Source organism: Muscardinus avellanarius (genome assembly GCF_963383645.1).
Source record: "Muscardinus avellanarius genome assembly, chromosome: 12".
In the NCBI taxonomy this organism is placed as follows: domain Eukaryota; kingdom Metazoa; phylum Chordata; class Mammalia; order Rodentia; family Gliridae; genus Muscardinus; species Muscardinus avellanarius.
In genome coordinates this window covers 57,452,832-57,465,511 of record NC_137798.1, presented here as the reverse complement: position 1 = coordinate 57,465,511, position 12,680 = coordinate 57,452,832, and the positions used below count along the sequence as shown (strand labels likewise).

Sequence of the window (12,680 nt, the reverse complement as noted above, 5' to 3'; positions counted from 1 at the left end):
ACCAGTTAGTATTCAAGGATATTCTTTTGTGTGTGCGCGCAAGGGCGTGTGTGCGTGCGTGCGTGCGTGCGTGCGTGTTGCTGGGGATTGAATCCAGGGGCATTCTACCTCTAAGCTACACCCCAGCTCTATTTTACTTTTTATTTATTTGGAAACAGGATCTCACTACGTTGCTGAGGTTGGCCACAAACCTGCAACCCTCCTGTCTCAGCCTCCCAAGTACTGGGACATGCCTGGCTGTGAGGATATTCTATATCATAAAACAAAATGCTGCATTTCAAGCTGAAGGGTGTGACGAGATGAATTTAGGGAGGTAGGCTAGCGCTACTTTGCAGTGGGCATTGCAGTACTATAATTTAGTGTTTAAGGGTAGAAGCTTAGACAGAAATGGGTTCAAATTTCAGCTCTGGAATATATGAGCCATGTAACAATAACTGATTTTTGTTTTTGTTTTCTTTTGCTTAGCCTCTTAGCTTCCCTATTACAGTGTCTAGCTGTTTCAGTTATCACTCACTATATAACAAATGACCCCCAAATATATCTGGGCTCAGCTTAGTTGCGTCCTCTGCCTCAAGATTTCTCAAAAGGTAATTATAACCAAAGAACCAATCAGAACTGAGGTGTCATTTCAAGACTTCCTTGGGAAAGGAGCTATTGTTGGCAAAATTGGTTCCCTGCCGACTGGTAGCCAGGGTTTGCCTTCCGTTCCTTTCTATGTGGACCTCCCCAGCATAGCAACCGGTCTATGATACTTGGGAGGCTGAGACAGGAGAATCATGGGTTCAAGGCCAGCCTCAGCAACTTTGTGACACTCTTAGCAACGTAGCGAGACTCTGTTTTAAAATAAAATTGGGCTGAGAGTGTATCTCAGAGGTAGACCGCCACTGGGTTTAATCCTAGTACCCTCCCTCTACCCACCACCAACACACAAAGGTCAATGAGAGGGACTCTGCTAGCAAAACAGAAGAAACACTCTCCTGTGGCCTAATTATTAAAGTGACTCCTCGTCCTTGTGGCCACGCTCTGTTGGGTCAGCCCGCACTCCCAGGGCAGGGCTTATTGAGGGGAGGGAACTCCAGGAAACTGGGGTCCTGGGGAGACCCTCTGGGAGTCTGGCCTGCGCCACCAGCTTATAGTCTGGTGCCACCCATCCATGTTAGCTATTATCGTTATCATTATGCAGCGTTGAGAGGTTAGGGGAAACCACAGGGGACCAGTGGAAGGATTTATATCAAGGAGTAATTTAAGGTGACCTTGGGCAAGAGATGAACAGGCTTTGAACCTTCATTTTGTTTTCAGTAAAAGGAAAATACCTGACCCTGGGAAATAGGAGAAAATCTATAAACCCGCTTTTGAGAAAGCAACAAACATTTTATAGTTTGAGAAGGCACCCTGCTTTGGGTTGATTTCCCCCTTTGGAGTGAACTCTGTGAGTCTCAGTGTGATGTCTTCAGGTTTGGGGTATTAGGCCCAGCCGGCCAATAAGAGTTCACATAGCTGGAATAAACACCTACAAAGAGATCCCTGTCTTTCGAGAATCCCTTAAGGCCCTTCTAAGTGTTTGCTTCTTCTTATTAAAATACCTTTGCTTCTAAAGATCCCATGGAGGGGTCTGAGAGAGAAAACAGACTGTCTGGGAAATGTCAAGCTCTTGATAATAAAAATGGTAATAAAATCTCGTCCGGTTCCTGAGGCTTCGCAAGTGAATGTTTATGGTGCATGGGGTTGCTCCGAGCAGCGCAGCTGCTTTTCAGGTTGTGCGGTTGGGTCCAGTCCCGCCAAGCAGCTCGAGTTACCGGCCCAGCGGCCGCGGGCGAGCGGAGCACAACTCCCAGGGCCGCAGACGGCGGGCCAAAGACCAGGTTCCCCGCCCCGGCGCCGCACCCATTTCAGCGTGGTGCCCAAGCGAGATGCCTCATCCCACGCCCCAGAAGGACTGGATCACACCCAGTCGGGCTCGTGGTCTTCCCTGGTGCGCCTTTCCTCCAGGGAAGGGGAACTGCACCGACGGTCCCCGCAGGCACTTCAGAGCGTGGCGGGGTCCTCCCCAGCCAGCGGCGCGCCCTGTGGGGTGAGGCCGAGGGGGACGTGGAGTCGGCCCTCTGGACTGCACAAAGGCGCGCTTCTCTGCAGAGCGGCTCTGGGTGGGGCCACGGGACCGAGGAGGTGGCGACAAAGTCCTTTGGCTTCTTTTTCCGAGGGTCTGGCCTCCGCGGCGTGGGCGCCCGCGACCCCAGGGCAGGGCGCGCACCTCTGGGCGCGAGCCGGCCACCCGCCGCGGACCCCGCACCGCCCGCAGCTGCACGCCGCGGGGTCCCTCCTTGGCGCTGAGGCCATCCATCTCCTGCAGCGCCGCGGCCCTGGGTCTTCGCCGGCCATTTGGTCCCGCGGGGAAGCCTGGCCGGGAGGGCGGGGTGACCCGGGAGGGGGACCAGGGCCGGCCCCGGCCCGGGGGCTCTCACCTCGCCAGCCCCGCGCTCCCGTGCCCGTGCCTTAGAAGATTTAACGAGAACCAGATGTGGTGGCAGCGGCCGAACTTTCTCAGAGCCGGCGATTGGGCCCGGGCCGAGGGTCTCAGCCAATCGGCGCGCTGGGCGGGCCCGCAGCCCCGCCCCGCCGGGCCCCCTCGGGGATCCAGGTTCGAGGCTGGCTGCTAGTGGGCTGGCGGGCGGGCCGGCCGGACGCGCTCTGCGGCGGGCAGCGCACGGGCCGATCGAGCATGCCCATGCCGGGGCCCCGCGCGGCCGGGCGGCCTCCGCTGCCATCCCCGCTGCTGCTGCTGCTCCTGCTGCTGCTGCTGGTGCCCCGCGCCGCGGCGCTGCGCCCCGGGGAGCTCTTCCCCTACGGGGAGTCCAGGGGAGACCAGCTCCTGCAGAAGGGCGACGATGAAAGCTCCGGCGCGGTGAAGCTGGCGACGCCTCTGCGCTTCTACGACGTCCAGTTCAGCAGCCTCTTCGTAAGTGCAGCCGGCTCCGGGGTGCGACTGGGCGCTTTTCCTAGGGGTCAGAAGAGTGTCCTGTCCACCGAGGCCGAAGGGTGGACACAGTGTCCGCGCTCCCTGTGCTCCCGGGGACGCAGGCTCTGCAGCCACGCGCTGCCGGCCCCGCCGTGGGGGAGGAAGCCGCCCCCAGGGGCAGCGTGGGAGTCGGTGTCCCCGCAGGGAGGAAGGTGGGGGAGCTGAGGCGCCCCCAAGTGAGGTCCGCGGAGGCCGCGCACATCTGCAGGGCTGGGCGTTCCCTCCTCCACCTCGGGCTTTCTCCCCCGGGACGCGGAGCTCCGGGGAACGTGTCCCGGGACACCCAGACCTATGGCACCACGTGTGGGTGGAGGCAGGGTCCTCGCTGAACTCCCTGCCCCGGAGGAAGGAGATGCTTCTCTCTCGTCCTTCTCGGCGGGGCTCGGTGAGCGCGCACCACGGGAGACGCGGCCACTCTGGGGCTCCAGCGACCCTGACAACTTTTTGTCCCTTTTCATCTCCCAGGTGGGCACAAACGGCCTCATCTCCACGCAGGACTTCCCCATGGAGACCCAATACGTGGACTATGACCTGCCCACAGACTTCCCTGCCATCGCCCCCTTCCTGGCTGACATCGACACCAGCCACGGAAGGGGCCGGGTCCTGTTCCGCGAGGACCGCTCGCCCGCGGTGCTGGGCCTGGCTGCGCGCTATGTGCGCAAGGGCTTCCCGCGCTCGGCCGCCCGCTTCACTCCCACCCACGCCTTCCTGGCCACCTGGGAGCAGGTGGGCGCCTACGAGAAGGTTTCACCTGGAGATCAGCCCACTGGAGAGGTAAGTAACGGGGTTTTCCCGGAATATGTTTCAATGCCAGTTTCCGTACCTCTGTAACTTCTTACCTAGTGACTGTCATATTCCATCCAGAGTATTTATTCAACCAGTGTTTCCAGTGGTAAGGTTATTTGCATGTTTTTATTATTATAAATAATACCACGAAACCCTTATTAAAAGTTAAATCTTAGCCGGGTGTGGTGGTGTGCACCTGTAATCCTAGTACCTGGGAGGCTGAGATAGGAGGATGGCAGGTTGGAGAACAGCCTTAGGAATGTATAAAGACTCTCAGCAACCTAAGCGATACTGTTTCCAAACAAACAAACAAACAAACAAACAAAAGTAAATAAAAAGGGTTCAGAGTATAGCTCAGAGGTAGCGTGTCCTTGGGTTCAATCCCCAGTAATGTGCACTTGGGGACACACACACACACACACACACACACACACACACACACACACACACACACACAGTTAAATCTTTGCACAACTCCTTAGATGACATCGAGGAAGTGCAACTGATAAAGGAGAAAGGATGTACTTTTTATAAAGTACTTAATAGCTTTTGCCAAATTGCCCTCCAGGTACCACTTTTCAGGTTCCTTAGCTTACAGAAGAGACTGTCCACATATGTTTTACAGTCTCTACGTGTAGAAAACAAAACACCCAGCCTCCAGTCTTTGGTTTCATGAGCATTTGTGGTACTTCAAATGGGCCTTAAGTAGGGCCAGCATATTTTGGTAAATGGCAAATTGCCTCATTTCTGGGAGTTGATAAGGATTTCCTTCTACTAAATTAGGCCTAAATATAAAATGTCATACTCCAAGGGCAAAACTCTGTTATTTATTTTAACTTATAAAAATGCTTCTTAGCTATGGAAACTTATGGAAAGATAGCACTCACCTTCCCATGAGGCTGAGAAGCTTGCCCACGGCCACTGATTAGTTCAGAATGGTGGCATCTTCTTGTTCTGTGTTTGTAGAAAAGAGAGCTGTTTTCTAAAACCTGTGCTAAGCAAAGAAGATCTAGAAATCAAAATGATTTGAAATTACAGGATTTATTTTACAATTCTGTTTTTTTGTTTTTTGTTTTTTTTTTGTAGTACTAGGGATGGGACTTAGGGTCCTTCTCCCTCCAGGCTACACCCCTAGACGTATTCTATATTTTATTTGGAAACAGGGTCTCACTAAGTTGCTGAAAGCATCACTAAATTGGTGGTGCTGGCTTCGAACCTGTCATCCTCCTGTCTTAGCCTCCCAATTGCTGGGATTACAAGCATGTGTCACCATGCCTGGCTTGCAATTTATTTATTTATTTATTTATTTATTTATTTATTTATTTATTGCCAAGCAGAATCTAGTTTTATTTATTGGATAGCTTTTTAAATGCAGAGGTTTAAAATCTCAATTTTAAGTCAACAGGATACCTTCAATTCAACCACACATATTTAGCAACTTTTTTGTACAGGACCAGGTAGAGGGTTGGAAAAGATCTTAAGACAACTAAGACCAAACATGATGGCACACGCCTGAAGTACCAGTATTTGGGTGGCTGAGACAGAAGGACTGGTGTTCAAGGCTTACCTCAACAATTTAGTGAGACCCTATTTAAAAATAAAAAAATTAAAAGCGCTGGGGGTATAGCTCAGAGGTAGAATGCCCCTGGATTCAACTCCCAGAACCACATACACAAAAAAGGACAAGCCAGGCGTGGTGGCGCACGCTTGTAATCCCCACACTTGGAAGGCTGAGACAGGAGGATCGCATGGTTTCGAAGCCAGCCTCAGCTACTTAGTGAGGCTCTCAGCAACTTAGTGTAAGACCCTGTTTTCAAATAAAAAAATATATTAAAAAAAAGGTCTGGGAGTATAGCCTAGAAGTAGAAAGCCTCTGGGTTCCACCCCCCAGTACCACCAAAAAAAGGACAAATAAACCAAGGCTCTCAACTATTATGTTTTATACACTCATTCATTCTTTTGTTTGTTTGTTTTTGTGGTACTGGGGATGGAACCCATCAGAGGCATTCGACCTCCGAGCCACACCCCCAGCCCTATTTTTTATTCTTTATTCTGAAACAAGAGTCTCACTGAGTTGCAAAGGGCCTCACTAAGTAGCTGAGGCTGTCCTTGAACCCAGATCCTCCTGTCTAAGCCTCCCGAATGCTAGGATTGCAAGCATGCACCACCACGCCCGGCTTTCATTCATTCATTTTTGTTAATAAGTTTAAAAATTATTTAAAATTAAATTATCAAATGCTGGTAATAAAAAAGTTAGAAATATAGGAAATAGGAACATAGCATTATTTATAATTCTACTAACTGGAAGTCACCAATTCATATTTTATTGTACTCTTTCTTTCTTTCTTTCTTTCTCCCTTTCTTTCTTTCTTTTAGCACTGATGATGGAATTCAGGGGTGTCCTATCTCTGAATTACACCCCTGGCCCTATTTTATTTTGAAACAAGTTCTCACTAAGTTGCTGAGGACCTCACTAAGTTGCTGAAGCTGGTCTCCAATCTGTAATCCTCCTGTCTCAGCCTCTGGGAAGTACAGGTGTGAGTTACCATGCTCTACTTTATATTTTCTTAGAGTCTTTCTAGAAAACATAGCTTGTATGTGACATATTTATATATGTCTGTATATAAATAATTTATACTTTAATGTGGTTGACATTTAATCATTCAACAAATAATTTCTGTGTGCTTAACTGTTATGTTAGTACTGGGATATACCGTGTGGAAGGACATAGTCGTATCAGGAAGGACCTCAGTTTCTTGGGACTTTGGTTATGTTTCAGCATGATAAGTATGTGGTGTTTACTTAAGTACTAACCCAATACTTCCTGTGTAGGGGGCTCCCCCTGGGAAGGTCTCAGTGGGAAAGAAGCTTTGAGTCTGGGTTGGGTAGAGTAGATCACCCAGGGCAGCAGCGTTGTCTACGTGCTGTTAAGTGTGGCATGTTGGCAGTGTTACAGATCTAACCTTATCACTTAAGAGGAAGGGCATGGAGACTTGAGTCTGGACAGGTGATACAGAGGCAGGTTGCACTCAGTGAGGAGTTTAGATTTGGTTTTAGAGTAGTGGGCAGCCTTTGAAAGGTTTTAAGTAGGAGGTTGATATACTTTTGTTTTAGTACTTGGGATTGAACACAGGGGCGTTTTACCTCTGGACTACACCTCCAGCCCTATTTTATTTTTCTTTTTAAACAGGGTCTTGCTAAGTTGCTGAAGGTCCTGCCAAGTTGTTGAGGCTGGCGTTGAACCTGCAATTCTCCTGTGTCAAGTGCCAAGTATTGGGATTATAGGCATGTGCATATTTTTCCCACAATACCCAGCTCATTATTATTATTATTATTATTATTATTATTATTATTATTATGTTTGCGGTACTGGGGATCAAACCCCAGGGTATTCTACTTCCAAGCTACACCCCAGTCCTATTTTTTATTCTTTTTTTTTGAAACAGGGTCTCACTGTGTTGCAGAGGGCCTCACTAAGTAGCTGAGGCTGGCCACAAACTGAGATCCTCCTTTTTCAGCCTCACAAGTACTAGGATTACAAGTGTGTGCCACCACGCCCAGCTCAGTTTTATTTTTTAAAGAGAGCTATTCTTGACAGTATTAAGAAGATGAAGGCACAAAGAACAGACTGACAGCTGAGAGAGTTATTAAATATATTGTTTATTCAAGTTCTCTTGTTAAGTTATTGAAACAGTATTTTATTTTATTTATTTATTTTTTAGAGTTTCATTTTTTTTTTCTGTGTCTCCACTTTTTTATTTTTTATTGGTGCATTATATTCATACATCATATTAGGGTAAAAAACTTGTGTGTACAGACATATACTCATCACTGATTTAACCCCTACCTAATTCCCACCCCATTCCCTCCCCGTCCCTCCTTCTCTTGCTTGGCTTAGTGGTTGACTTCGATATGTTTAAGTACATTATGTGTTTTAGAGATTTTCCTCGTTCCCCCTCCTTTCTCCTCCTTTAGGTTGCCTTGTTTGCTCCACTATAGGATTTCCTCTTTCAAGAGTTCCTCCTATGACCCATTTCTCCCTAACTCTCACATATTAGGGAAAGCATCTGATTTCTCATTTTCTGTGACTGACTAATTTCACTTAGCATAATGTCCTCCAGTTCCATCCATTTCCCTGAAAATGGTGTAATTGAGTTTTTTTTTTAAATGGCTGAGTAGAATTCCATTGTGTACATATCCCACAGTTTGTAATCCATTCATCTGTTGATGGACATCTTGGCTGGTTCCATAGTTTGGCTATGGTGAACTGTGCAGCTATGAACATAGATACACATGCATTAGTTTGATAGTTTGGTTTCCTGTCTTTTGGGTAAATACCCAGAAGTGGTATTGCTGGATCAAATGGTAGATTTGTTCCCATTCTTCTGAGGATTCTCCATACTGTTTTCCAAAGTGGTTGCACTAAGAAACAGTATTTTATGATACCACCTTCCCATCACAATCCTACAAGATAAGAACAAGAATAGGATATGTTTGCATTTCAAAGATAATGGGAAAGAGAAAATAAAAAGACTGTCCAGAATTCTGCTTTTAGCGAGGCAAGGGCAGGTTTAGAATACAGATTTCTCAATTGCTTTTTTTTTTATACCTAGCCATTTCATGCAAGACCTCTTTCCTTGTCATAAGTGATACAAGTAAATACAATAGCTGTGCCTTCTCCAAATACTTTCAGTTAATAAACATTGAGCTTTATTTTCATGATATGATTTTAGCACCAGGAGAGACCTTGGAACCATATTCTTTGCAAAGGAATCATGAACTTGGAATGAAATCTGCTGCAAAGGATGCTTTTGATGCCAACATCACTTCCAAATGAGTATTCCAGTGCTCAGAAGAGTTCATGTGTAGGTGCTGCATGCGTCCTGCTTTTACAAAAGAGGAAAGAAAGATAAAGTTGAGTTAGATGAATTAGAAAGAAGGGCTCTGGAGTCATGAAACAATGAGAGTGCTTTCAGATCATAATTTTAGCAGAGTTCTTTCAAATAAAAGTTATAATATAGCTGGGTGTTGTAGAGCAGACCTGTAATTCCATACTTGGGAGGCTGAGCCAGGAGGATCATAGGTTCAAAGCTAGCCTCAGCAACTTAGCCAGGCTCTCAGAAACTTAGTAAGACCCTGTTTCAAAATAAAATATAAAATAAAATAGGGTTAGGGGTGTAGTTCAGTAAAACACACACACACACACACACACAATTACAATACAAATGAGATGACTTTGGTAATTACTTTTCTCAGTTGCATCTGCAGCATGGGTATAATGGTTTTCTTGCCAAACTTCAGGGTGGTGGTGAAGTCGAGGACAAGATAAAGACATTTGGGGAAAAGATGGTTTCAAAGGTTGTCCAGTTACGTTGAAAGTAGTGACCCAGGCTCAGCCCTGGTTTCCTAGTGTATATGATGGGGCAGTAATGCTTACCATAAAGGATCATTGTGATGGTTAACTGGGGTGACAGTTTTAAGTAGCTGTTGTAGTCCCTTAGGCCTAGTATGGAGAGATGTTCAGCCAATCTGTGTTACCCTATATTGGCTTGATAAAAACCTCTGACTCTAATTCTTTTGTTTCTTGGCTTGTAAAGACACGGTGACAGAAGTCCTTTGTATAAACCTTCTGTAAATAGAGGGTTTTCTAAATGACAACTGTTTTCTAGTCTTCTTTTTTATTTGTTTGTTTTGGGAGTTTAATCAGGCTAGGGAAAGATTTGTAAATTCATTCTCTCTCTCTACTTCTGAGCTACACCTCCAGCGCTTTTTTATTGTTTGTTTGTTTGTTTGTTTGTTTTGGGTGGTACTGGGGTTCCTGGAAACCCTTCTACCTCCGGGCTATACTTCCAGACCTATTTTTATATTTTTTATTTGGAAACAGGGTCTCTTCCACCAGCATGGCTCCTGTCTCTGCCTCCCAAGTGCGGGGATTACAAGCGTGCGCCACCACTCCCGGCAATATTTTTTGTTTTGAAACAGGGTTTCACTAGGTTGATGAGAGTCTCCTTACTGAGGCTGTCCTTGAACCTGCGATCCTCCTGTCTCAGCCTCCCAAGGGATGTGCACTACCATATTTGGCTGATTCCATCTTTTTTTTGACTTTTCTAATCAAAATCATTTTCAGACTTGGCCATATTCTCATATTATAAGTTGGCTTTAAAATTTGTTTTGTTTAGGGAAGAGATGAGAATTCTGTTTGGACAGAGAATGTTTTTTCAATTACCCTTGTTGAAGGCTCTTAATACTTTAGCCTTGGGTCTTGAATTCTTTACCCATTTTTTGGAGCTAGATTTTGGCCAACATTAATCTACTTTGCTTGGAGGGTGGTGTGAATCTTCCATGGCTCTCTTAAATCTTGGCATACTGACCATGTGTTGCAAAGGGGAAGATATCAGAGGAATGGCATTGTTACCATTTTAAACAGTCCCAGTTCCTTTTTCTCCGTGGATGTTCACCTTGGGTGTGACAGGATGTTGTACCTGATATTGCAGGAATGTCATGGTATAATTGTACTGAAAACAATGTAAACAAATAGTGTTTATCAGTTCAGTTAATCTGAGATTTCTGGACCTGTCATATGCTATTCACAGAGCAAAGACATCATGGTGTTGACCTTCTAAGAACTTTGGACAGCAGGCATGGAGACACAGTTTATTTTACCTGCATGTTTTGCGCATTTTTGTGTGTTTGAAGGAAAGGAGTTTGTGGTAGCAGTGGCATTTGGGGGATGGGTATATAGCAGACTGGGTTACACAGATCTTTGTAGTATGTAGAATGTTTTTGTTGACCTGGAGTTTGAGTTGAGTTAGAAGAACTGGAAAAAAAAAAAGGGTATCAAGAATGAAGCAGAGGGAGAAATTGTTCTGAGTTAGGGTATATCCTGGCAGAAGACAGGGAGAACCCAGCTGGAGAAAATGGATGCGGGAGTCCTGGGGCAGTGGTATAAAATATGGGTGGAAAGTTACCCAAGCAGAGATCTCAATGCAGGTTCTGGGACATGCTGATGGGAGACAAAGGGTGATAGTTATTGACGAGACAATTTAGATTTTGTTGTAGCTTTTTGACTTCTGGAGATAAGTGTCAGAAGAGAGAGGTCTATGGCTTATTCGAGAGAGTTTAACCTGAGTCTGGTGAGATATAGCAGTAATGACATAGAGTGTAGAGACATAGATAGAAACTCTTTAACAAATGCTGAAGATTTGCCCAAGACTAAGTATTAGGGAAGATATAATATTAAGAATGTGATGACATATTGAGCATTTGTCTTTGAATTGGTGCACATTCTGTAAGATCTAGTGCTGAAAAATGAATGGGGGAAAATCCTTCATCCTGCAGAATGAAGAATTAATTACAGTAAGGAATAGAAGTTGGTGTTTACATCAAACATCAAAGGCCAAAAGTCAACCATCCTACAATTCTAGAGGGCTTCGTCTCTAGGATCACATGCAGTAGAACTCTGTGACCCTTGAAGGAGTCATCCTACTCAATTTTCATTTTTGTTTTGGTAAGCCTCTATAGGCAAACCCTTTGGGGAGAGAGACAGCACTATTCTGACATTTTTTCCCCCAGATGGCTGTAGTCAATTAAATGGATTGAAAAATTAGAAACCCTTAGAGGGGCATATTTTCTATCCATCAGCCTAGCTCTGCCATGTGTCAAATCAACGCTGAGTGGTAGCGTCCTGTACCTGGGGACAGAGAGGCAGACTCCTGCCTGGTTTCTGCTCAGAGCTCTGGCCTTTCTCTCTGATAAGAGGATGGCAGGAACCTTGATACGCCGCTGGCCTGGTCCTCTCTCTGTTGCTCCTTCCCCCAGAGGCCCCTCTGTGGGATCCCGGGGAAGCTGGGAACGAGTGACCTTTGTGTAGGGTTTGGCAGCCCATCTGAGGGATTCCCTTCAGAGCCCGCACATGTGGGGCTCTTGCAAAGGCTGGTGTCTGGGAATTGGAGGACCTTTCCGGTTTGGAAGTCTGTCAAGAAGTGCTGGAGGAGGAGCCCTTCAGGACTGCATGCGATGGGCTCGTTAGCAATTAGCTGTAAAATTTTGTAGAATGGACAGGGAACTTTTTACAAGTGAGCATTTGCTGTGTGGGTGGTTTTTAAACAGCCGAACTCTTTGGGAGTGTACTTAAAATCATAAATTCTATTAAAGGGAAGCTTGCGTCCTCTGATATTTGCTGATATCGTGGAGACAACAGAATTAAACAGTTGCTACCTCTAAGGTGTGTTTGTCTCAAGGATAAAGTATGAGAAAGTTTTCATCAAAAGGAGTCTGTTGGGTGAATGATGAAAATAATTAATAAAATAAAGTACTAAATACTCAGAGCCCACAGTAAAAAGCCAGAGTGTCCCCTGTATGGCATTGTTTATTTCTCCCCATTCTTTCTCCCCATCTTCAATTCTTCACAATCTATACAACCGCCTTATCTTGCAGACTTTCTCTCAACTTAGAACCAGGATATTCTCTTATACCTTGACTGTGGGCAGTCCATGCCAGGAGCTTTCAAAGCTTAGCTCTTTAAAATGGGATTCTTTCTCTTTCCTGATGACTTTTCCTTCCCTCATTGAACTTCATTTATTCTGACTGAACTAAAACTCTGAAATGGTGAATCCACATTAACTGATGATGAAGTGTTTGTTGTGCACAGACACGAGGCAGAAAGCCTTTGTTTACATTTGGCAGAAGTTAAGGTTTCCTAGCTGTGAGAGATTCTAGAAAACTTCCTTGCCTTTTGTTTTTGGAGAAGTCAAGCTTTGCTGATGAAACAATCAATAACCACAACAACAGCAGATCTGCCAGGTCCTTGTCTATTAGTTTGTGGACTGAGGGACAAAAGAAAGAAAGAAAAGAGCGAGCAAGAGGACATTTTCTGTTA

At 45.9% G+C, this 12,680-nt stretch overlaps 1 protein-coding gene across 1 annotated transcript in view; it reads left to right on the top strand.

Annotated features, from left to right (window-relative positions):
- Positions 1 to 2,516: 2,516 nt before the first annotated feature.
- Positions 2,517 to 12,680, top strand: part of NID2 (nidogen 2) — a gene marked incomplete at its 3' end in the record, with an annotated part of 74,407 nt that continues 64,243 nt past the window's right edge. The window contains 2 exon segments of the mRNA XM_080707149.1: positions 2,517 to 2,956; positions 3,482 to 3,790. Of these exon segments, the coding sequence (XP_080563275.1) occupies positions 2,720 to 2,956; positions 3,482 to 3,790 (546 nt within the window). The 5' untranslated portion in view covers positions 2,517 to 2,719.